At 46.7% G+C, this 24,656-nt stretch overlaps 2 protein-coding genes across 3 annotated transcripts; one reads left to right on the forward strand and one right to left on the reverse strand.

Moving 5' to 3' along the window:
* Window positions 1-138: 138 nt before the first annotated feature.
* PSMC3 (proteasome 26S subunit, ATPase 3) lies at window positions 139-8,555 on the forward strand. The gene is made up of 12 exons (XM_067296357.1): window positions 139-265; window positions 389-469; window positions 4,341-4,466; window positions 5,560-5,664; window positions 5,756-5,818; window positions 6,295-6,432; window positions 6,562-6,705; window positions 6,909-7,057; window positions 7,562-7,658; window positions 7,807-7,952; window positions 8,134-8,215; window positions 8,335-8,555. The coding sequence occupies exons 1-12, from the start codon at window positions 239-241 to the stop codon at window positions 8,443-8,445; spliced, it is 1,269 nt and encodes a 422-aa protein (XP_067152458.1). The 5' UTR covers window positions 139-238; the 3' UTR covers window positions 8,446-8,555.
* A 680-nt stretch (window positions 8,556-9,235) lies between these two features.
* Window positions 9,236-22,302, reverse strand: LOC106498251 (transmembrane protein 178B-like). 2 transcript variants are annotated; one of them, XM_067296354.1, is made up of 4 exons: window positions 21,867-22,302; window positions 14,842-14,955; window positions 13,467-13,604; window positions 9,236-10,656 (listed from the first exon to the last, which is right to left on the reverse strand). In XM_067296354.1, the coding sequence occupies exons 1-4, from the start codon at window positions 22,246-22,248 to the stop codon at window positions 10,412-10,414; spliced, it is 879 nt and encodes a 292-aa protein (XP_067152455.1). In that variant the 5' UTR covers window positions 22,249-22,302; the 3' UTR covers window positions 9,236-10,411. The 2 variants fall into 2 exon arrangements, with proteins under 2 accessions (XP_067152455.1, XP_067152456.1); XM_067296355.1 differs by lacking the exon at window positions 13,467-13,604.
* Window positions 22,303-24,656: the final 2,354 nt, after the last annotated feature.

Raw genomic sequence — 24,656 nt, forward strand, 5'->3', positions numbered from 1 at the left:
GACCTGCCGGCGGCCCCCGCGTCGGCAGATTCGGCAGGGCTGAGTCCGCGCTGCGGGGGGCGGCGGGGCCGGGCTGGGGCCGGGCTGGGGCCGGGCCGGGGGCGCCGAGGAAGAAAAGGGGGCGAGGGGGGCCCTAGCCCGCCTGTCGCTTCGTGCGCTGCGCTCGGCGCCCGGCGCGGGCAGCGCGGAATCTGCCGCCCGGCTCTCGGCGCCGCGCTGGCTTGCTCGCTCGGGAAAGATGGCGTCGGTGTGGGACGAGTCAGAGGTGAGGGGCCGGCGGCGCGGGGCCGGCGGCCGCGGCGGGGTCGGGGCGCGAGGCGGGGGCCGGTGCGGCGTGGCGGGGGCCCGGGCCCGGCCGCACGTGACGCCGCCGTTGTGCCTCCCGCAGGACGGCGTCGGCGAGGAGGTGCTGAAGATGTCCACGGAGGAGATCGTGCAGCGCACGCGCCTCCTCGACAGCGAGATCAAGGTAAGGGCGGCCAACGGCCGCCCCGCGCGCCGCTGGGGGGGGGGGGGTGTCGGGGGGGCTGCGGCTGGGGCGGGAGCGCGGGCGGCCCCGGTGCTTTGGGCGGGGGGGCGGCTTCGCTGGGGGCTTAGCATGGACCATGGGGCAGGGATAAGCATAAAGAAGATGCGGTTAATTAAGCAGGGAAGAGTGGACTGAGGAACCAGTAAGTCTTGAAGCCGGGGGTGGGGGGATACGTAAATGAGGGAGCAGGCTGAGGAAGGTGACAGGACAATTGTTTTTCGGGGCCTCGGTAGCTTGGACGCTTTGGAGAGAACTCTGCGAATTTGCCCAGCTCTTGTGGACACAGGGAAGGGGCAAATCTATCCCATGGCCTGGGACAGAAATAGGGTCATAGAATAATTCAGGTTGGAAGGGACCTCAAGAGGTCTCTGGTCCAGCCTCCTGTTCAGAGCAGGATCTGCCATGAACCAGGTTGCTCAGGGCTTTATCCAGTTGGGTCTTGAAAGCCTTCAAGGACGGTGACCGTATAGCTTCTCTGGGCAACCTGTTTCACTGCTTTACTGTCCTCGTGAAGAAAAAGGGTTGCCTTATATCCAGTCTGAATATCTCTTGTTTCAATATATATCTATTGTCTGTCATCCTCCCACCATGTACCACTGGGAAGAGTCTGACTTTTCAATACCTTCCCGTAGGTACTGGCAGGCTGCTCTCAGGTTTCTCTGAAGCCTTCTCTTCTCCAGGCTAAACAAGTCTGGTTCCTAAGTCTCTCCTTACCAGGCCTGTGCTTCAGCCCCTTGGCCATCTTGGTGTCCCTGTGCTGCACTCACTGCAGTTTATCAATGTCTTTCATGTATTGGGGCAGCCCAAAACTGGACACTGTGCTCTAGATAGGGTCTAACAAGTATTGAGTAGACAGCTGTAGTTGCTTCGCTCCATCTACTGGCTGCACTCCTATCAGTACAGGCTAGGATGCTGTTGGCCTGCCAGGGCATGCTGCTGGCCCATGTTCACCTGACTGTCCACCAGGAGCCCCAGGCCCCTCTCAGCAGGTCTGCTCCCCAGCCAGTCTCCAGCCTGTACCATTGCAAGGTGCTTTTCCTTCCCAGGTGCAGGACTTTGCATTTGTCCTTGGTGAATTCTGTAAGGTTCCTGTAGGCCCATACCTCCACCCTGTCAAGGTCCCTCTGAATGCCATCCCTGCCCTTGAGCATACAGACCATTCCCCCCAGTTTCGTGTCATCTGCAAACAGGTTGAGAGAGCACTATGTCGCCTCCTCTAGCTCACTGATAAAGGTGTTAAACAGGACAGATCCCAGGGTAGACCTGTTCCAAGATAGATCTATTCCATGTAGAAGAGCGCTTGCAACTTCAATAGAAGCTTGTCTCTACTGCCCAATGTTGGCAACATTGAGATAAGTGATTTTATAAATTTTACAAAGTAACTTTATCCTACTGTCTCATACTCTATAAGTAATTGTAATTTTTTAACATATTTTATTATACTTTTAAGACAGCAAAGTTAAATATGTCTTATTTTTAAACTGCAGAATAGAGTAAAGAGCATAAGTAGCCTTCTTCATTTTATGGTAACAGCATCATAATCAAGGTGGCAGAAATATTTATTGACACTCTCCCTTCTTGTTTACACAGTTGCCTGCCATGCAGTTTTCCTTGGAAGTTTCCCAGACTACTTTAAATCAAATTTCTGGATTTTTGTGTTTTTATGTAACAGATTCTATATTCACTCCTTATAACAGTTCTGTTCTGTGGATAGTTATGTGTTACAGTACTGTATTATGCTTAGGTGTGAAAAGTTTGAAAAAGGTAGGTTTTTAGGGAAGGTGGATTTCCCACTGAATGGAGTCATATAAGCTAATTCAGCTGCAGCCAGTTTTTCTGAGACCATTTGGGGTTACAGTTGCTTCTGTGGGTCTCACACTGTGTTTCCAAAATTTGTGATATGAACCAAGAAAGGAGGCAAAACATATGCTGGTGTCAGCCAGACAGCAGTGAGAAACAGCTGTATTAGCTACATTAGTCTTGGATATAAATGTACTGTTGGATGGTGATTACAGAACTATTGTACTAACTGTTTTTTCTTCCGGTTGTGACAAAAACCTTAGAAAAGTTAAAATTATACAGAGATGTAAGAAATCTGAGTTCTCCGTAGTGCTCTCAATACACTTTTTTTTTTTTTTATGGTAATATTTTATATCTTAGTGAAGGGCAAGATTAACTGAAACCATAAATTAATGCTCATAAATTAAAACGAGAAGTTCCAACTGGGCACAAGTACAGCCTTTTTCACTGTGGAGCAACAGATCAGGTTGCCCAGAGAAGTTGTGCAGTCTCCATCCTTGGAGGTTTTCAAGACCTGACTGGGTAAAGCCCTGAGCAACCTGGTCTGACCTCATAGCTGACCTTGCTTTGAGCAGGAGGTTGGACTAAAAACCTCCTGAGGCCCCTTCTAACCTGAATTATCCTATGAGGCTATATTCCATTGTTTTCCTTGGGACTTGGCTATCTTCTGTTTGGGTGATAAGTAATGGATATTATTCTAATGCTGAGTGTTTTGGTTCAAGGAGAACAAAATGTATTTTTCCCTACAGAAGCAGTTGATATGGTTTGCTTCTCCTATGTAAGTCTTGATACATGCGGTCCTGTAGAATGTAACTATAAAACTATCAATCATCTCAGTTTCTCTCTGTTCCACTGGAGATGGTGGTGGCACATCTCGTTGCAGAGGTAAAGGTGCTGGTAGTCCTGCTGCTGTCAGTAGACATAAGCCCTAATTCTGCCATTGCCCCTGTTCGTACTTTCAGTTTATATGGCTACTTTGCAGTGATAATTTTCTGTTTAAAGTGTTCCTGACTGTCTGTTCCTATGCTATTTGCATGTCATCTGTTCAGTGTTCCAGCACACAGTTCTTCTATAAACAAGCAGACAAAAGCAACTTTTAAATGTGTGCGTGTATCTACCTACCTATAAAAACACTCAGTTGCCTTATCTAGGTCACATTGCAACCCTGTAAGCTGATGCATTGTTAAAACTTATAGCATAGCATGTGGCAGCACAAAGGTGGGAAGGAGCAGCTGGGTAAAGTGATATGGGAATTTTCAACTGGTATAGTTGGTAAACACTCTGTCATGGAAATTGTGGCCTCTTCATCCTAGTGCTGCTGCACTGGGTATCACTCTGAGCTGCAGAGGAGGTCTCGTGTTAGAGGTAGTGCTGGTGGTCTGAGCAGCTCAGGATTCATTTGTTCCACAGGTGGAAAATGACAGGCACATGACAAACAAAAAAGGACAGATCAGAAGTGGTCCAGCATCATTTTTCTGTGCCTAAAAGCTTGTCTGCTGCCGCCAACTGCAGCAGCTGACCTAATAATGGAGGTGACTTTTACTACAAACTTTGCTTCACTTATATTTGTAGGTTATCTTGGCTACAATACTGTTGTTCATAGGTTTGATTTTTAGGAATTGGGGATTTTGTGACTGCATGATATGAATGTGCTAACTGAGTAACACCTGACAGTAGTTTTTGATGAAGCGTGTCTTAGGCTCCCGCTTCCACACAAAGAATTCAAGTTTCTGAGCAGTCTTAAGGTTATCCAGTGACACTGGGAAGAAATTCCTAGGGGTATTGATTAATTAGAGACTAGAATGGTCTGCATAGCCTTGATTCCTAACCAGGTTGGGCTAATCTGCTGACTTTTCCTGTTTTTACATTAGATTTCCCTTTCTCTCTCCACTGTCTCCTCAGATTTATTTATTTTTAATAATTGTTACACTTTCAGAATAATGTATGAGCTTTACATTGCCTTAATCTTCTGACAGTATTCCTGTCTCTTTCTTATGTGTACTGATTCCAGATCATGAAGAGTGAAGTGCTGAGAGTGACCCATGAGCTTCAGGCCATGAAAGATAAGATCAAAGAGAACAGTGAGAAGATCAAAGTAAACAAAACTTTGCCGTACCTTGTCTCCAATGTTATTGAGGTGAGAGGTGTGCATTTCTAGAGCAATGCTAAAAGGGTGCACAACTTATATCAGGAGAAGGGAGGGCAGGGGAGTGCATCTGTAGTTTGAAACGTGCTGTCTCTTCAAACTACTGATTATTTTGGAGTCGGGACTAAGATTTTTCAGTTGGTTTTGTTTGTGACCCAGAAGTGCTTGTTGCTTGGCCACTTCTTATCTGGGTCATTCCTTAGGCACATATTAGCTATTCTACATCTGCACAAAACCTAGCTATCAGAGTCCACTTAGTGTGGACTTAGGTGTGTGTAATTTGACACATACTTTCTGAAACTAGTAACTTAAATGAAAAGTGGTGGCTCTGTTGCTTAAAAAGCTGTAAACTATTCCCAGCTTTGCATAAAGACGACTTCTGCAGTCAAAGTAGCAGTAGCTAAGAGGCCCTCGTTAAAAAAGGGTCTGAGGAGTGAACAAAGTAGAAAGAAAGAAGAACATGGGTTGGAATTTACAACCTATAGAATGTTTTCCTCTTAGCAGGCATTATGGTGCACTCACTGCTAACTCAGTTGATGTGCATGTACCTTACTAGCCAAGTAGCATAAATGCAGGAGCTTCTATTCCTTAGCTACTTGTTTATAACATCATCTTGACCTGCTTTGTTCATTATAAGAACCTAATTTAAGATAGCTTTGTAAAAGCCTTTAGAAGGGCCAGACACTGCATCACATTTGTTTTATAATTCAGTAATTTTGCTGATCTACTTAAAAATGCTAACATTTTTCTATCTAAAAAAAAAGGTTTGTACCAGTGTTTTAGAACTTAATGAACTTAGGACTTAATGTGAACTGCCATAAAGGAAAGAGAAGTTGGTGCTATTAGCTACTACTTTGTTCTGTTGGACTTTATAGTGTCTTTCTGTGTGCTATTGTGCTGTTGCTTGATGAGGAAAGGAAGAAATTAATTTTTATAGGAGTATTTTGATGCTCTCTGAAGTTTACTGCTGCTGGATGATGGGAGGTTTTATTTTTCCTACTGTGTGTAATTTAGAAGTGTTAATCCTAGGATGGCCCCGCTTGTCTGGTTATATTATAATGGAATCTCTCACCCTGTTTTTCAGCTACTGGATGTTGACCCCAATGACCAGGAGGAGGATGGAGCAAACATTGACCTGGATTCCCAGAGAAAAGGCAAGTGTGCTGTGATCAAGACCTCTACTCGCCAGGTAAGACCCTGTGCAGTTAGGTGTGAGGAGTGCTGAAAAGGGCCCCATCCTGGTACAGCTGGTTTTGCTTACTTTGATTCCTTTCTTATAGACCTATTTCCTGCCTGTTATTGGGCTGGTTGATGCTGAGAAATTGAAGCCTGGAGACCTAGTGGTGAGTGATGCTGTTGTGACTGTTAGATATGATATGTCAGAAAATCATGTGGTCTTTTTCTTTTGAAAGGAGACAATCTGCCCAGATTACTCTGAGACCCCTTCTATACTAAAATTTTAATATAAAAAGCTTATGGGTTCTGTAATATTTGTAGTATAGAAAAGTAGTGTTGGGGGGAGTTTTTATACAGACAGGTGACTAAAATTCAGGTATCATCTGCCTCGTGTGCTCTCTAAAAAACAATCATCTTTTGTGTCATAAGTAAATCAGCCCCCTTCCTTTTAAAACGTGCGAGATTAGCTGTAGTGTTGGCCACTCTGCCAAGCTGTGGTGATTTGATGCGTGTCACTGTTAAAACTGCTGTTAGAGTGTTGGAGCTCCTGGAGGTCTAGTGAATCATCTTTGGTTGCATGTTTATTAACAACTGCTGTCTAAAGGGCCTGCTTTAAGCAAAGCTGGTGGACTTATGTTTACAGGGAGTGAACAAAGACTCTTACTTGATCCTGGAGACCCTGCCTACAGAATATGATTCACGGGTGAAAGCCATGGAGGTGGATGAGAGGCCCACAGAGCAGTACAGTGACATCGGGGGGCTGGATAAACAAATCCAGGAGGTGATACCTTACATTTAGTTTGCAATGTGACTGCGGGCAAGAGTCTTTGAGCTTCAGCTCATAGTTGAAGCAGCCTGGATTTGTGGAGGAGGATGGTTTTAATGGCTTAATATGTTTCTTTTGCTGTAGCTTGTGGAGGCCATTGTCTTGCCAATGAATCATAAGGAGAAGTTTGAAAATTTGGGTATACAGCCACCCAAAGGAGTGCTTATGTATGGACCTCCAGGAACAGGGAAGACACTTTTAGCTCGAGCATGTGCTGCCCAGACTAAGGTAAGAGGAAACGCTGAAAGCATATGTTGTAGGATAGTAGCTGAAAAAGAATGCCTCCAAGGGATAAGGGGTTATACCTCTAAACTGAAGTTACGATGATGTGTGTGTTTGTTTGTTTGCTTGTTTAATTATGAGCTTTTTGTAGCATTCAGCACTAACACTATTGAGAAACTAGGCATAGGATTTTCTCTTCTGCTTCCCAGGCTACATTCCTGAAGCTTGCTGGTCCACAACTTGTGCAGATGTTCATTGGCGATGGAGCTAAGCTGGTACGAGATGCTTTTGCTCTAGCCAAGGAAAAAGCTCCTTCCATCATCTTTATTGATGAACTGGATGCCATAGGCACTAAAAGGTGAGGTATGGGCCATGTTGGAAAGCTCCTGGGAGCCACCTAGCAGTCTCCTTTGCCTGCATTTGTGAGATAAGCCTAGCTTAATGCATGGCCTGGTCAGAGACACAGGGCAAAAACAATGACAGCAGTTGCCACACTCCTCGAGCTGGTGAGTGAAACACAATGATACTGGGGAGCCATCCGATGGTCCCCTGCAGTACAAATCTGTTTTCTGGTAACTGCATCAGGCACTTGGAGGTGTTTGCCCTCATTTACTACTTGGGCCTGGACAGCATTAGCCCTGTTTAGCGCTAAGGACATAATGGGACATTGATGCTGCTGACACAGTTATTCTAGTCGCAGTCTCTCATCAGTGTAAGACTTGCTGTAGCTTCAAGGAGACAGTGGAAGAGCTTAGCCAAGCAGTGTGCCTGCAGTGACTGTGCCTTTTTATGATGTGGTGAAAATATGATGGCAGGGTGGTCAGGTTCAAGCTGATAGTTTTTTTCCTTGTTTCCTCCTCAGGTTTGATAGTGAGAAGGCTGGTGATCGGGAAGTGCAGAGGACCATGCTGGAGCTGCTTAATCAACTGGATGGTTTCCAGCCCAACACACAAGTCAAGGTTGGGATCTAGCAGAAAGTGCTACCGAGGCCCAGGGGTCTTTGGCAGAGGATGCAAAACAATGTCCAGGGAAGAAGCATGGAGGAGCCCTAGGGAGGAGAGGTCTGTACTCCAGGTGCCTCAGACTGATGATCCTATTTCTACCTAGGTGATTGCCGCAACCAACCGGGTTGATATCCTGGACCCAGCTCTGCTCCGCTCTGGCCGATTAGATCGCAAGATTGAGTTCCCAATGCCTAATGAGGAAGCCAGAGCCAGAATTATGCAGATCCATTCACGCAAAATGAATGTCAGGTATAGAAGCGGCATGGTCTTCTGGGGCTATGTTTGTCACGTGTGGTGACAGTACTTCAGGGCTGTGGGGTGGGAGGCACTCTAGTTTGTTGGGTATTTATTTAAGGAAGCTCCATACCTTGATTTTTCTATTGGTTACATGTTCTCACACTTTTTTCCCCCCTGCTCCCACTCATATCAGCCCTGATGTGAATTATGAGGAACTGGCTCGCTGCACAGATGATTTCAATGGAGCTCAGTGCAAAGCTGTGTGTGTTGAAGCGGTAAGTGTTCCTCTGTAGCAGCCAACACTGAGAGGTGGGAGATGTGTAAGCTGGAATGGAGTAACTTTGAACTGATGTGGTGCTCATGTGCCTTCTCTAAATACACTCTCCTTGGGCAGGGGATGATTGCCCTCCGCCGTGGAGCTACAGAGCTCACACACGAGGACTACATGGAAGGAATCCTGGAGGTTCAAGCAAAGAAAAAAGCCAATCTGCAATACTATGCCTGATCTCTGCCCAGTCAAGGTTGTGGCCTTGGCAGAAGACAGGATGAGACCAGACTGTACCCCTTACTTTCTGTCTAGAAAAAATAAAGCATTTTTTCCCTCTTAAAAACTAATCCTTGATGTGTTGGGGCTATTGCCCTTGCTGCATGGTTCTGCAGCTACAAAAGGGAAGGGGAGAAGCTCCTGTCCTTGGTGCCCATCCTGCTGCCTTTGGAGCCTCCTCCTGCTAGAACTGGACTAAATCCTGCTGTGTCTGGATGAGGAGCAACAGGTAACACTGCAGTAAGCGTGCTTTGAAATGGATGATCTGCAGCTCAGACAGCAGCCCCTATTTTCACCTGTGCAGCCAGTGTACAGACTACAAGTTTGCAAGGGTCTTACCAACTTTTGAACAAACATTTTGCAAGGGAGAAGTGAACAACATTCACACATGAATGGTGTTTTAACTTTATTATCTAACCTTCGCTGTGGAAGCTTTAGCACTATGGCTGATATGTATGCAAGTTCTCTGGTGAATTGGTCTGGTAATTAGTGGGGGGAAAATTCACATCTCCATCCACTGAGCAAGTCTTTCAGTACCTTTAATGCCAGTTGAGAATTACAACTTCCATTTAAAAATTACACTTTTCATAAATACACTGACTTTATCATTAAATATCTTACATGCCACTGTATTGTATTTGAAATACAATGTAAACATCTCCAAATGCTGGCCGTCTCATCTTTACCTGTGCAGTTTTTGGAAGCTTGGGAGAGAGGTGGGGATGTGAGGGAAGAAAGAATAGATGAATGAAAGAAAAATGCACCCCGCAGTACTTTGGCTGATGTTCCTGAGTTAGCCCTAGTACTTACACTGGTTCCAAGGCCCTTACTGCTCATTTTAGAGAGGGAGCTTGTTCCAGTGGAGCATGTGTGTTCTTGACTTGCTGCGCTCAGGAGGCATTTGACATTATAAATGGACGAGTGGTGAAGTGAGCAGAAGCCACACGTTCCTGAGGAAAATACACTGCAGTTCCTTTGGACATTAATGTTAGAGGGGACTGTACATTTCCTGCTATTCTAGCAGTACTGCTATTTGAGCTCAGGGAGAATTACTCATCTCCTTTCACAGAACAGGAGTCACACCCACAGTTAGCTAGTGTGGTGAAAGCTGATCCCAGCAGCTCAAACTATGACTTACTTTCAGAAATATACCCTGGCCCCTAGCAGAATAGTTACAAGCTGCATGTTGCATACATCTCCCCATTAAAACAAGGGCACGTTTGTTAGTCGAATGAGTAACCTTACCTGTATAAGAAGCTGAGGAAAACCTTCCCCTTCTTGCCTAAAGCCAGTAAGAGTTCATCAGAGTCCTGCTGCTCAGCGCAGGCTCCTTTCAGAAACAGCTTTAGTAGTGGCTAAATAGCTGATACTACAGCACAGAATAGCACAGCTTTCTGCTTTAGATGAATTAATACTAAGGATGGGCTAATTCTTTGGCCTAAACCTCGGCTTAGATCAAGGTTCTTTTGGGAAATGATGGCCTGAGCCAACACTAGACATGTCTGTTGCAAAAGTGTTCAAGCCAACTTCACATAACTTGCCCTAATTGGGGTCTGAATTACAACAGACCTGCAGCAATAGAGTTGGTGCGTAAACATCCCTTACAACTGGACAAGAACAGGACCATGGGGTACAGTTCAGAAAACAGCACAAAAAAAAAGACATAGCCTTGAAATTAATCCCTTGTAAACAGAAGAAAAACAAAAGAACTGTCCCCCTTAAACCATCAATGAGCAAATCGGCAATAATTCAAACCTGGAGTTACTTGCAATGTCTAAGACTGGAGTCTGTAGCGGCATCCCACAGGCTGGTATTTCCACAGCTATGGCACCACTCTCCACACGCTGACATGCCACCTCTTCCTGGTGTTAACCCACGGCTCTGCCCAGGCTGCGCTTTCCAGAGTCTCATCTCACTCCCTCAGTGGTCACACAGCCCCATTTTCTTGTCTGGGTTTTTGTACTGGTGCCCGAGAAGTGTTGAGTGAAGGGGCCAATGTACAGAGGAATCCAGCCAGCAGCGTGAGGCCCAGGCCTCCCCAGGCACAGAACATGGACCAGCCATAGCCATGACTGATGTCCTCTGGCAGCCCATAGACATAGCGAGGATAGCGCGATAACTCAAAATTGATCCCAGCTACACAGGTGCAGAGTGAGATGATACAGCATGTACCTGCAAGAGAAAAGCAAGAGGCTTCTACACTGCCCTCAGAAAGGTTAATTATGCTCCTTTTTCTTTCGTCACCCTGTCCAGCTATTTCAAAGTCAAGAATTAAAATTTCACATTTTTTTCTTCTGCCAACCATCCTTCTCACAAGAAGTGGGGGGGGGAGGAAAAAAAAAAAAAAAGCAAACTTACTTACAAGGTGAGGGAGAAAAAAAAAAAAAAGGGCAAAATACATAGGCCCACAGCATACCTCACTTCCCAAATAACCAATATTGCCCTAGGTCCCTCTGTTGCAATTTAGAGCTCAGGAGCTTGTAGCTCATTATGCTTCAGTTCACCTGCACCATTATTTATTTCCAGTGACTAATGTCGTAAAGTTCCAGACAGCAGCTGGGTCATAGCACCTGTGGACGTTAAATAGCTGAAGCCCAGGTCCACAAAGTGCACTGCTTGGTTTCTGCCGAGGCCCTCCGAACTGCCAGCTGTAGCCTAGGCCCATAGACCATGCCCAGGTTTTTGTCACCTGCCTGTTTTGCTGCTACTCAGTCATTAAACACCTAAACAGCAGTGAGAGTCACAAAGTAACATTTCTCTTTCATGGCCCAGTCTTGCTGGTGTTCTCAACCCATGAGCCCATGCCTGATCAACTCAAGTAAAAGCTAGAGGAGCAAAGTCAATCAATCATCTGCAGCATTAAGGCACCCCAGTCTGTCTAAGTCACTGAATCAGCGACAAGTATGCAAGCTTTAAGTGGCACCAGCAGTCATTATGCATTGTGAAAATATTCTGTAAAATTGAAGTGGACTACTTTCCTCAAGAAAAACTGTGATCTCCATTAAAAAGAAAAAAAAAAAATCCTTTGGGTTCAGGGCTCACAACTGAGGAATATATATATAAACAAATAAATACATATATATATATATAAATAATAATAGACTATATATATAAAATAATTATTCTAGAATTATATATATATTTTTTACATTCCAAATCAGAGTTGGGGATTAGAATTTAGGCAGGTCACATCCATCTTGATTGTTCTAATCAATTCACACCAAGCAGCTGAATGCTTTTGCACTCTCAGGCTGATATTTCTGAAATAAACCAAGTTTTTTGCCTTTTATAATTTCCCCCTTGTCCACAAATCCATCCTTGCTTCAACCCTTAAAAAAGCCTCTTTCACATTGCTCTGGAATTCACAACTAAATCCCCCCCCCTTATTTTTTTCTTTTCTAAACAGAAATTTTGCTGCACTATTAAATCCAGAACCTGGCATTTCTTTGTGAAAGGTAAAAGAAACCTGCTCTGGCAGAGGCAAGGGTTGGGGAAATGGCTGAAGTGCAGCACACTAATTAGTCAGTAAGACTCTTGTCTGATCATCTCATCAATGGGAGGGGGGGGAAAAAAAACACAAAAAACAACTCATGTCTTGGGTGTGGTTAGGCTGAAACACTAAATCCTGTCTGCTTTCATCCTGTTCTGGCCTAAGTAATGCTTGTCCAAGCTGAAGACAACTTTCTAAAACATCCATGTTAAAAGGATCCTGTCAAACTGAGAAAATACTAAACTGAAGGTCAAGGTGATGATTTCATTCTCGCCAACTCTCGATCTGTGTCTAAATAATAACATCTCTTACTGCTGACAGCACGCCCATCACAGCAAAATCTTAGTGTGGAAGCACTTGGAGGCAACCCAGTATCTCTCTTCCACTTACAACACTTCACTCCCTCAGTGCTGTGCAATAAAGAACGAAAGGAAACTGCAGCTGGGTGTGCAAGGTGACCAAGGACAGGACAAGCCTAAATTCCAGCCTTCCCAGCATCACTCCATGTCAGTAGAGCAGTTTTCTGTGCAGGTCCCCAAAAATCCTCCTAAAGGAGTTTTGCTTAAGGCAAGGGAAGATTCTCTCTCTCCTCCCTCCCCTTCCCCAAAGTGGCACCAAACAGTGTCACAACTACTTCTTTAATTGATAGAGATGCCTTTATAACACTGAGTTCCTTGCATGCATCCATTATAGATACTCATAGCTATCCTCTTAGCTAGCAGCTTTGGCTTTTAAGTAGAGCCCCCTCTTTTCCTACTTGAAAGTTGCCTACTTATTGCTTACAATATTTTAAAATCTCTGTCCCCACAGTATCTCAGCACCTCATCCTTCTGGTACATTTGTTCCTACTATGCCCCTTTCAGGTAAAGAAGATATACTGCCCCTGCTTTTGAGCTGGACAATCGAAGTACAGAAAGACCCTTGGCCATGTAGAAAGTCTGCACGCAGACTGGAGGAAAGGAGGTAACAGCATCTGCGAGTGCTGAGCTCATGCCCTTAGCACTGGGCCAGCCTTCTCCAGGCTTGGATGCATCCCTCCTGCAGGACAGGCAGGATTTGGATGCTCTCATTACCCGAAGAAGTGAGCACAACACACTGTGTGGAGCAACAGAAAGGGGCTCCACATTGATTTTTCTTTGTCGTTAAGATTCTTTAGGGAAAAAACACAAGATGAGCTCTCTGTCAGGAGCAGCAGGCCACATGCCCCAAGTTCAGAGCAGGGAAGAGGGCTGTGCCCATGGGCCCCCTGGCTATGCTCCCCCTGTCTCCAGACCAGCAGGCCCCTGTGCACATACAGCAGGGTCTACCCAGACACGTGCCCAGACCCACCCAGGCCCAGGTCCTGCCCCATGCTAAGCTGGTGGTTTGCTGCACTCTGGTATCGCTTTGCCTGTTCGCTGCCAGCTGATTTCACCTCTCAGAGCACTGTCCCAGCCCGTAATGGCAACTGTGGTGATTTCAGGAGCAGAATGCCAAAGTGAAAGGCTCTCACCTCCCATTAGGAAGAGTAGCCCAGCCACGTACTGCATGAGCTCCTGCTGCTTGCAGCAGCCCAGCACACCAATAATCCACCCAAAGAGGATGATGGAGACTGCCATGCCAATGAAGCCAGCTGTCATCCTCCGCAGGTCTGAGGAAAGAGAAAGGAGAGAAGCAAGAAGGAAGAAATGAAGATGGAGGCACCTGGACAGGACAGCAGGGGGAGAGTCTAGACAGTTTCAGGTTTGTTGTTCCTAAAGTTTGTACTCCGCCCATGGGCATATCCTCCTGTAGCTTCTTTGAAATAAATACTTTGTGTTTTACACTGAAACTTAGGAAACCAGCCAACTGGACTCCCTTATGCTGGGCACTGTACAACTAGAGAACATGCCTGTCCTAACCAAGAGGAATACTGGCCAGAGCAGCATGGGACAGAAACAATGCATTCTTATCAGCAGAATGAATTCTGCAATGGCTTGCAAATGTCAGTACTGCAAGGACTTTCTTTTTTGTTCATGGTGTGTTTCTTTGGGGTGGCGTTTGTTGGGTGAGTGTCAGCTGAAGATAGAAACAAAAGAAGCGAGAAGGGACACTGAAGGGAAGTAAAGGACTACCAAATGAAAGACAGGCAGTGTGAAGTGAAGACAGGAATAGTGGGAAGACAAAAGCAGACAGCAGATCAATACAGTATGAACAGAACAAACTACAGTAACAAGCTCTAAAGAAACTGCTCAGACACCAGTGATATGAGCAGCACCTTGTTACCCATAATACAGCTGCTGTTCTTGTCTCCTGCTGGTTCACTCTCTAGCTGGATTTCCTCAGCACTGAGGATCACGTGACTGGGGCTATGCAGACTTATGGGAGGCAAAGGCAACAAACAACAAATATGGGGAGAAGCAGGGGCAGAAGAGACTAAGTCATTTTTGGCAGCAGACTGTAGCGGTCAGTCAGGTGTCTAGGAAGGACTTGGGCCGGAGGTGGCTTGTGGACAGGTAAATGGCAATGGGAAGTTGCAAAGACAAACTGAGATGTTTTCAAAAAGCGCTGGTTGCAGGGGAGCTACAACAAGTCACCAGTGTGCACATGGCAAACATGACAAGCTCTGTACAGAACATACAAGACTGCAGCACCTTTGCCATAATCTGGATAGAAATTATCTACACCTGGCAACGCACTACACATACTCCTGTATTCCTGAACTCATCCACATAAGCCATTCCAAATCTCATGGCCCCTTCCACTTATACTACGTCAGCTGCTTTCCCATCCTCTCTACCCAATACGTATTTATGCTTCAACACCAGCAAAGGCAGAGCCCACACCCAGCACTGCAGTAAGGCATTAAATGATCTGACCATTTTTGTACCCTGCTTTGGGTTACTTACGGAGAGCATGCCACTCATCCTGCCGGATGGTGTTGGTGATATTAATGGGTAAGTTGCGTGGCAGAGAGCTAGAGGTGTAGTGGTACTTCACAGCAGTGCAGCGCTGAATAACACCTGTAAAAGAGACATCAGTGTGAAACGAAGTGAAAACCCTGTGCCTTGCACTTGATGCTGAGTTGGCTGGCCCAGCAGAGGTCACACCAGGGAAATCTTAGTTCAATAACAGAGCAAATATAATCAAAAAGGAACTGTTACTTCAAAGGCTTTAGGGATTAAGAGGGGACGGAGTCTTGCTACAAAGAAACACTGGCAAAGACGGAACAGGGTGCTGACCCAGGCAGGCTCCAGGAGGAAATGGCTGAAGGTAAACAGTAACGACAGTCGCCAAAACAGCTATGGAGACTTCCTAGAGAAACTGGTATGATGCTCTTTGGGATGGCTGAGGAGACACGAACATTTCAGAGTACCAACAGGAACATTTTGTCTCTAAGGAGACAGAGCTGAAACACTTCAGAAAATTTTGAATGAATACTGGAAAGTGAATCACTTGGGAGAAAAGTTTGAATTCACTCCAGTACTTGTTGGCTCTTAGCTTTGCTTTTCATTAGCAATAGTGCCCAGGTAGGCTTGTTCCCGCTTTAGTTTAAAGAAAAGTGTATCCCAGATGCAAATGTGAACCTACATGCACACTCTTCTCGAAAGAGATTTTTAACTTAGCAAATCAGTAACAGAGAAGATACTGGGAAGAGGGTGTCTTTCCCCCCTTTTATAAATATAACCGGGGCAGAGCAGGGAAAGAGCACAAACATGCACAGTGGGGACAAAGAGAACAGCCAAAAAGATAAAGAGCAAAGTGTTACGAAAAGTCCCCTAAACAATGGCTACAGGGTCATTACCACTATTTGAACACTGGGGCAGAAGAATCGTTCAGAAGCAAACACAGAACCTGGCCAGTGAGTTAATTAAGCTGGTGAACAGTCCCTAGCAGGGATCAGTGGACTTCAGCTTTGCATAAGACATTAGAAAAGCAGCAGAGGAAATGAGCTTTGCTCTGCTCCCGCAGCAGTGGGAGGCGTGACTTTGTTCTTCAAGAACATTTCCCTGGGACTGTACAACCTGGTTCCTGCAAGGAGGATGCTTCCCCTTCATAGGATTAGGAGTGGGATACAAGAGGCCCTGCCAATTCCAGTGATCAGGCCAGGGAGGTAAAGGTGATCTAAATTTCCCCACATTAAGAAAACACTGATGTTTATTACTGAAATGGAACAAGAAGAGATGCAAAGATCAGGCCCAAAAAGGGGAAAAGGGGAAAGACTAAAGGTTCAGTTCCCAAAGCCCCACAGCATTTGCAGCGGGCTCCTTTCCTCAGCTGCACGTCCCACTGCCCCCTTGCCCTGCTGCAGTGCCTCCTCCCTGGCCCCACAGGGCTCTGGCAGCGACGCCGCAGAGTTGCTGCCTTTCACCTTCAGCCGCCTGTTCTCACCCCCCGGAGCAGCACACCTTCCTTGCTGGTTTTTCAGCACAGTGTTTCACCTACAGTGCTGCCTGAGCAAACAGATCAGCAAGACAACCCAGTTAGAGGGGATGCAAGTTCATTTGCAAAAGCTCTGTATACATCTGAATTAAGAAATCAGGCCATATACAGCACATTACAGTATCTAATTAAATTTCACCAATCACTGATAATGTAGTAATTTCAACATGACTTACATGTGTTGTAGAGAAATATGTTTACAGTACAAACTAAAGACATCTTAGATTACAAGGTGTATAGGGTTCATCAAAAGTAAGACCTATGAAGTTATATATACTGATTATAAAAGTACTATATTTGAAGCAATATCTTATATAAGAGCAAGGATGACTACTTTTGTAGCTCATCAGAGAAAAATCAAAGACTAGCAAAGTACACAGCAAAATACTCTTATATCCAATATGATCAAAGCTATGGAATCCTTAGCTGAAACTTCACTGAAAAAATCCTTCCTCCATGTAGAAGAAAGCAAAACCACTCCAGCGCTTCTTATACAAAATTGGTTGTTTAAAAGTTTTTGAGCATCAATTCTTCCTGCCTCTGGTTTAAAAACACTACTCCTAACCCTTTCTTCTCCAGAATTCAAAGCACTAACTCTATGCAGGTTGCACATAGAACTATGCTGAAACATCCAGTTTGTAAAGTGAAGAGCTCAGAAGTTGGAGAACTCCAGGGTTTATGTTGCCCATCTGGTTCCAGCTCTGACCTCTAATTCACGGGCTTGGTGACAGCATTCAACCATGCGATCACAAGCTATTTTTGCTGTAAGATTCCCATTTCACTGAGTGAACAGGATGGACCTGCTCTGCTGTGAGCCACCAAGGACAAAACAAGCAAGGCCCCTCGCTGGAGCTGCCTGTTCCATCTGCTGGAAAAACTGGAACATGTAGGCCAGGGAGGCAGGGGATCAGCAAAGCAGTGAGGGTGATCTCACAGCTGAATACCATCCACCTTTTCCCGCAAAATTATGACATGCACCCCAGTCCTTGGCAGCCAGATTTTTCCTCTGCAGTTACTAGTTAATTTTTCTGGTTTTCTGAATGAAAAGCTCTGGGTCTGATTTGCAGAGACGCTATGCACTCAGACGTACAAAGGTACTCTGTAGGGCTTCATTCAGAATGGTACAGCGCTTTGTTCTCTAAGGACTCGAGAAAAAAAGAAAAAAAAAAAGGTTTTCAGTCTCAAAGTTACTGCAGAGTCAAAGGTATCTTAAAGGTACCCCAAATTAGTGGCGACCTTTGTCCTAAGTCCTTTTATACCTTAAATCCCAGTCTATAAAATGAGGACAGCACCATGCCTGCCACTTTAGAAGGTTGCTAGCACAGTGATTTCACTTTTGTTTATAATCCACTCAGACAAGCGCCATAAGAAAGCCTGCCAAAATTAAAAATTTTGCCTTCAGGCAAAGGTTTGAAAAGGATGGAGTAACATGGTGAGCAAGAAGGAGAAAAAATTAAGCAAGTGGTGTCTTTTTGGCACGCAAAAAGTTGAGAATGCAGGGCAGAGGGGGGTACGTGTTCAAGCGATTAGATTATCATAATGCGTATGTACAAGACAAAGGTTACACAGACAGCCTGTTCCTAGCAACTCTTAGTGGCATTAACAGAAAATTATGAAAGTTGTACTGCATGTGCAATTTTCTTGATTAAAAAAAATAAGTGTAAGAAGCAATCAATTGCTTTGTGCAGTGTTGCATTGACACTTTCATGGCTGAGCTACATGACTGTGGCCTCCTAGAGCCAACACTTCCTCACACCTTGCCCGCACATGCTCTTCTTCCCTAAGGCTTGCGGCCAGGTTTCCCTCCCATGCCTTCACACAGCCCTTGGGCACACAGAAGAGCATCCCTGGACAAACCTTTTTTCCTGCCTGATGACTAAGGCTGGGCAGGACCAGAGGACTTTGGCTACACAGAATTTCTGGACCTCCAGATGCCCAGCCTGAGCACAGGCCCATTTTTTCCTGAGCTGCCAGACACCTGAAAAGCCAGACCCAGGCCAGCTCTACCACATTCAGTTTGTAATCCCAGGCTCTGGCCCCCAGATTTTTCTCAGTTTAGTCTTCCACTCTTTCTGACTTTGAAATATGTGGGTTTCTCCTCTATGCTGCCTACAGGCCAGTGTTGAGAGGAGAAAATGGAAGGGCTCTTACTTTCAATTTTGATACCTGGCTGAGTTCTTATTTCAGAGCAGTTCTGCTCTCACACAGCTGGGAAAGGTCCTCTCCTCACCACAAACCAGGCTAGGGAGTGGCTGGGGACAGTTAACGCTGAGCTACCATGGGACATCCTGCCCTCCCCTCCCTTGTGCCCCAGCACCAAGGAGCCACTAGAGCTTCCTGGCCTATTCCTACCATTTCTGTCCAGGACTGAGAACAGCACAACAGCAATGGGATCACACTGTCCCCATCATCACCCAAAGAATGCCACTAGATTTGGTAAATCAACTTTCCTTTATAGAACCATGATAACTCTTCCCCAACAGATTTTATTTGCCTATGGCCATGACTAAACAGATTGAGTTAACTATCGCACTATAATACCTGCTCTGTAGACCTTGCAGTCATTCCCGTAACTCTTCCAATTTATCAGTTGGGAAGGACTGGAAGTACAGACACCAAGGCTGAGCAGTTTTCCCCCAATGGCCTCATTAATGCCACAGACCAGAGCATCCCTCCGATTCAGCATCCAGTGGTTCTTCTCACCTTCCCAGCCACATCGTGGCATTAAGAGGTCGTGTCTACCCAGTACTTAGTAGACCAACCAGTCCCAGCCCAGATTCTTTTCAGAGCAAGCTTGAAAAGCAACAAAATCCCCAGTTTACGGGCAGTGATGAGCCTTTTTTCATTTCTTGAATTTACTGGGGTTAAAATGCACATTGCTCAAATCAACCCACCAGGTTATCCAAAGAAGCCTATTTGATCTGATCTTTCCCAATTAATCATTTTCTACTATCACCACTTTGGAAGCAACACTTTTTTCATATTGATGGATAAGAGTATTAAACAGCAGTTAATAAAACCCTACAGGAACTCACTAGTTAACAATTCTCCATGCACAATTTTTTTGTTGCTGTATCAGTTATGCAGCCCACAATCCACTTAGCACAAGCTCTAGTGGTGATGTATAGGGCTAAAGTTCTTATACCTGGGGCTCACAGAGCGCCTCCCTACACACAAAGCCTCTAAGTTTCCCCTTCAAGTATTTCAGTTTCTTGACTGCTATCTTGTACTAATTGCTAAACTTGATTTTCCCCATTTAGTTTGTACATTCTTGCTTCTTTTGCCTTTCCTCTTAATTGTATTTTAAAAATGAAACTGTCCTTTTTTTACAGTTCCAAAATAGCAATGTTGCATGTTAAGAAGAATCCCACACATTATTCTCCTCTTATATTTAAATATTTTCCCCCTCAGTTCTGCACAATTTTTGACTCCTGCCTCTTCCTTTTACATGTATGTGCTTTGTACTAATAGCAGTAGAACTGCACTAGAAATCCATGTAATTATTTAAAGGGATAAGGGCACTTCTGGACTTAGTCATTTACTCAGAACTCAAGAGAGACTCAGACAGGAAGAAAAAAAGCCCTTATTCTAGACACACTAGAAAATGGAGAGTATAGCTCCTAATTAAAACTACCACTAGACTTTCACAAGAATTATTTACTCCTCCGCCACTAAAAGCCTATAAAAATCTTTAGTTTTAGAAATATATGAAAGCATCACGTATCACCAAAGATCTAGCTGAAACATTACTGCAAGCCAAGAAGAGAGGGGGGGTCTTCCAGAGCACAGTAGTGATCTTAAGCTCACACCAAAAATAAACATTTGCTTCTCTTCAGAAGCTCCAGACCTAGTAGTGTGCTTGAGAGAAGAGCACAGCAACAGCCAAGCCTGACCATTGCTGGAAGAGGCTGCTTAATTACAGCTGTCAGAAAAGACAGACACAGTGGGAACAAGGAAAGGCAGCTAGTGAAACAGGTCAGGGGAAGGGCTGAGAGTCCTATCTATTTGAGGACCTGACTCTACAAGAACGGTTAATAATAAACTTCCCCTTTATAAGATGATGTCTAAATCTTGCAGTAGTTACTGCAGACCGAACAGCCAAACAATATAAGAGAAGCAAGGTTTGTAGGGAAAGGCAATCTCTTTTATTAGACCAGCTGAAGAAAGAAAGTAGAAGGAAAACTGTTTAGATTCAGAGTCCCTCCAGTTTTACATATCAGACCATATGTAAGATCCTTACATATGCCCTCATGCATGCAGTGTGCAGAATCCAGCCTCTGTGTCCGACAGATGTATTGCTGGGAAAATCCCCCAAACCCAGAAGTATTAGCACCAATGTGGCATTCCGTCCACCCCTTCCCCAACCTTTGCTAATCCCAATGGGAGCTGAAAGAATTTAGCTTGATGTGAAGCAGAAAAATAGATACACATTTTAAATGACAGGGTCAATTAATAGAATGAAATTAATGAGCTTCCTTTTAGTGAACTGAGATCAACATGAAAATATAAATGAAAAAGCAGAAAATGAATCTTAGGAGATTAAATAGAGAAAGAAGCTAATCACACGGCACTTGAGTTTCTAGAAGTAAGAGTCACTGCTGTGCATTGGAAAGAGCGGACAAAATGAGCTGAGCTTCACAGTGCCAGTATATCCATCCTCTGCTGTGCAGGATTAGCGTCACAGTTGGAGGCCACGCTGAAGAACTGCTCCCGCTTTCTTTTGATAGCATTTCCATTTTGTGCCTCAATGGAAGCACTTCTCCCAGTCCCTATTCTCCCTATGCTAATATGCACTCGCTGGATCAATAAGTCTTTTTATTTATCATTAACCATTCACAGTGTTTCTTGTCCTTAAGCTTGTTTAGTATGTCATTTATTTTGACTTGGTGGGTCAGCCCACCACATTAGTGGTGCCATGCAGTCCAGGAACTGTTTATGCTCCATGAACTGCTCAGCTTGGTATCATGTGCCACAATAGCAGAAGATCCCCAGCTTTCCCCCTCCTCACCCCTGGAGCCCCGAGTGACGGCAGATGCAGATCTGTCACGGCGAAGGCCTGACAACCCACTGCAGCAACGTGAATCCCCTGCACTAGAACAGGAATAACAGGTCCCTTTCCCCTTGCCGTGAACATCCCAGAGCTAGAAGCATAAAAAAATACCACTCACCTTTTGGCGCTCGATAACCCCAAAGGTGCCAGGGATTAGGCGAATGCCCACCAAGCTCTTGCCTGGGCGGCAGACCCCAGCACGGCCGCGGGAAGGGCCCTCCGCGGACGCGCTCCCACGCGGCACTGCAGCATTTTAAGCGGGCGGGAGGCGTACGAGACCCGCGGGCGGCTCGGGCCGCGCTCGCTGGGCTGCCCGCGCCCGGCCGCCGCCCGGGAGCGGCCCCGCCTGGGCGGCCCCGCCGCGCTCAGCACCACGGACAGCAGCGGCCCCGCCGCCCCGGCCCGGCCCCGGCCCCGACCCCGGCCCCGGCCCCGCCGCACCTTTGCGGATGAGCTCCTCGCTGTCCGGCTCGTAGCCCGCGCGGTGGCAGCGCCTCCAGAGCCCCGAGACGGTGGAGTTGAAGCGGCGGCCGCAGTGCGAGTCCAGGGCGGCGGCGGCGGCGGCGGCCGGGGCGGCGGCCGGCGGCCGCCCAGGCAGCAGGGCCCGCGGGGGCCGCGCGCGCAGCGGCAGGTGTGAGCTGGGCGCCGACATGGAGCCTGGCGGGTCGCTGCGCTTGTGGCCGAAGCCGCGGCAGCGCTCGCGGTGCCGCCGCGCGTCTGTCTCGTACCAGGAGTCGGTGCCGATGGCCACGGCCAGGAGCGCGAGGGCGGCGGCGGCCAGGAGCAGCCCGCAGCCGCTCAGCGCCTGAGCCGCGGCCGCCATCTTACCGCGCCGGGGGCGGCAGGGGCGGGCGCTTCCCCTGCAGCCCGGCTGGGGGCCTCCGACCGCCGCGCCGCCCCCGGAAGGGAAACGGGGCCGGCGCCCCCCGCGCCCGGGCCGGCGCCCGGGCCCGGTCCTGCCCGTGCGGAGCCTGGGGCGGCCCCGGCCGGGCCTCGCGGAGGGGTCGCGGCCTTCCGCCGGCCCGAGGGACGCCGCCGCGCCCCGCCGCGGCGAGCGGCGTTCGCGTTGCCCGGCGCGCGGCCCTCCTCGGGCAGCGCCACGCGGCAGGTGCGCGCGAGGGGGCGGGGCGGCGCTAACGGTCGCGGCCCCACTAACGGTCGCGGCGCGCGGGCTCCGGCTCTCGCCGAGGCGTGCGGGCCGCGGCGGAGGCCGGGCCCCTCGCAGCCCTGCCGCGGCGGGGGCCGCTGCACGGCGCTGCCCGGGGCCCCGGGCCCCCGGCCGCTCCCGCAGCCGCCTCTCCCCGCTCGGCCTCGTCCCCTCCCTGCCGGCGGCGCCGCTGGCCGGCCCGGGCAGCAGAAAGGCAGCGATGCTTACTGGTAAGACAGAGATCGCAGGATCAAGCATTTTTTTAAATGGGGATGAAATACAAACAGCAGCAGCATTTGCTGGCATTTTGATTATGATTTCTCCTCACCCATTTGTTATCACTTGATGGAAAACAAGGTCTGAAGTGCATAAAATAGATTGACATTTTCAGCTATGAGAAGCAGGCTAAATCCAAGCCATTAGTTAAATACAGGGGACACAAAATCCCTCTTGATCCTATTTGTTCTTTGGAAGTTGTTCTTCCAGCTGCAGCTCTATCAGTCCCCAAGGCCAGTTGTTAGGACATCACCTTGTCAAATCTGGCATCCAGCTAAAATGATCTGAGAGTACCGTAAGTCTAAATTACAAGTTTAACCTCAGTTTTTCAAAATCCTTGATTTTGCTTGACAAAAAATTGTTTGAATTATCTCCAAAGAGCAACTGTTCAACTGCAGGGGATTTTGGTCCCTTTTTTCCCCCTTCTCACTTCCTGCACTCTCAACTAGCAAGCATAACCTAAATGCCCACCACAACACTTCTCCTGAGGATCCTGCTCAGAGCAGCCTGCTACTTCTCTCCCCAGAGTGCTATGCCTGCTGGAAACATGCAGCAACCATGGATAAAGCTTGCTTAAACGCATTTCAGCATGTCTCTCTTCAACAGTTTGTACTGGACAGATGGGATTACCATCCATGCAGCTGCACATTACTGCCTTGAAGGCAGACAAATTGAAAGGAACTGACAGGATTGCTGTTGAAAGAATTTTCTAACACATACCAGCTAAATTAAGAGTCTCTCACACCAGGAATGAAAAATATTTTTCAAGTACGATCACTGCTCTAGATACTGCTCCCCAGATAACACAGAAGATCTTTCAGTTATAACAGCTCTTTCCTGGAAGGATCAGAATATTCATGTTCCCTGAACCTGGCAATCCTATTATGTCACCTCCAGGCAATAGTTTCAGAAGACTAGAGGTTTGGCAAGACCATCACCCTAAGAAGTTCCCATGTGCATAAGATTCTTTCTACCTGTTCTCCCCTCTGTACTACTGCAATTGTGCAAGTGCCACTCCCTGGGGAGCCTGTGAACCAGACAGCAGACTGTCCACGTTACCTTTGAAAGAAGGAAAAAGGGATGGGGCGGGGGGGGGGGGGGGAAGAGAGGCTCACAACATAGCCCCACGAACAGAAGTATCAGTGCAACCACAGAGGGCAGCACGGTGAAACCAGGGACACAGATTCCAAAAGATACATTCCTGGCAAAACCCCCATACCATGAAATCATGCCCTCAATCACCTACCTGCCTTTGTTTTCTTCCAGCTCTTAGGTTGTGGCTTGCTTTCTTTCTTAAAAAGGTCTTTCATAAGAACTAAGAATCAGTTACTACCATTCAGTATTTATAGCCTGAAAAATCTTTCAAATGAAGGGTGGGATAAGACATACTTTAAACCTGTGGTTTTGGAGGACAGAAAACATTCCCTTACAAGCTGATCTTCTGGCTCTTTCCATATACAATTTTTGATGAATGCAGGTAACCAGCTTAGTGTTAAGTGTTGAGGAAGGTAACTATCAGCTAGGCCTAGAAGTTTTTAGGTGAGGAATCACTAATCACAAAAATGGCTGCACAACTCTCTGAGCAGTCAGTTACCATACAGGCACTCCCCTCAAGGAGGAGTAACTCACCTGATCATTCTTCTCAGCAAACAGACCCACATCCAAGAACTATGATTCCACATACACTACAACACTACCGGCCCACAATGCCATGACAGCAGGAACAGCAGACTGGTTCAGGAACCTCTTTTTCAATAGTAAAAGCTCAAGGAGTAGAGTAAAAAGCAAGACAGAACCCACACACTCAT

Source organism: Apteryx mantelli, chromosome 4 (assembly GCF_036417845.1).
Source record: "Apteryx mantelli isolate bAptMan1 chromosome 4, bAptMan1.hap1, whole genome shotgun sequence".
NCBI classification, from domain to species: Eukaryota; Metazoa; Chordata; class Aves; order Apterygiformes; family Apterygidae; genus Apteryx; species Apteryx mantelli.

Bases quoted from the DNA above. Each gene is read 5' to 3' on its own strand.
- PSMC3 (XM_067296357.1), top strand. From the start codon at position 239: ATGGCGTCGGTGTGGGACGAGTCAGAG. The intron at 5,819-6,294 runs GTGAGTGATGCT...TTATGTTTACAG, and splicing joins TGAAGCCTGGAGACCTAGTG to GGAGTGAACAAAGACTCTTA. The intron at 8,216-8,334 runs GTAAGTGTTCCT...CTCCTTGGGCAG, and splicing joins AAGCTGTGTGTGTTGAAGCG to GGGATGATTGCCCTCCGCCG.
- LOC106498251 (XM_067296354.1), bottom strand. From the start codon at position 22,248: ATGGCGGCCGCGGCTCAGGCGCTGAGCGGCTGCGGGCTGCTCCTGGCC. The intron at 14,956-21,866 runs GTGCGGCGGGGC...TCTCTTTTACAG, and splicing joins CGAGGAGCTCATCCGCAAAG to GTGTTATTCAGCGCTGCACT. The intron at 10,657-13,466 runs GTGAGAGCCTTT...TTTCTCTTGCAG, and splicing joins GCTACTCTTCCTAATGGGAG to GTACATGCTGTATCATCTCA.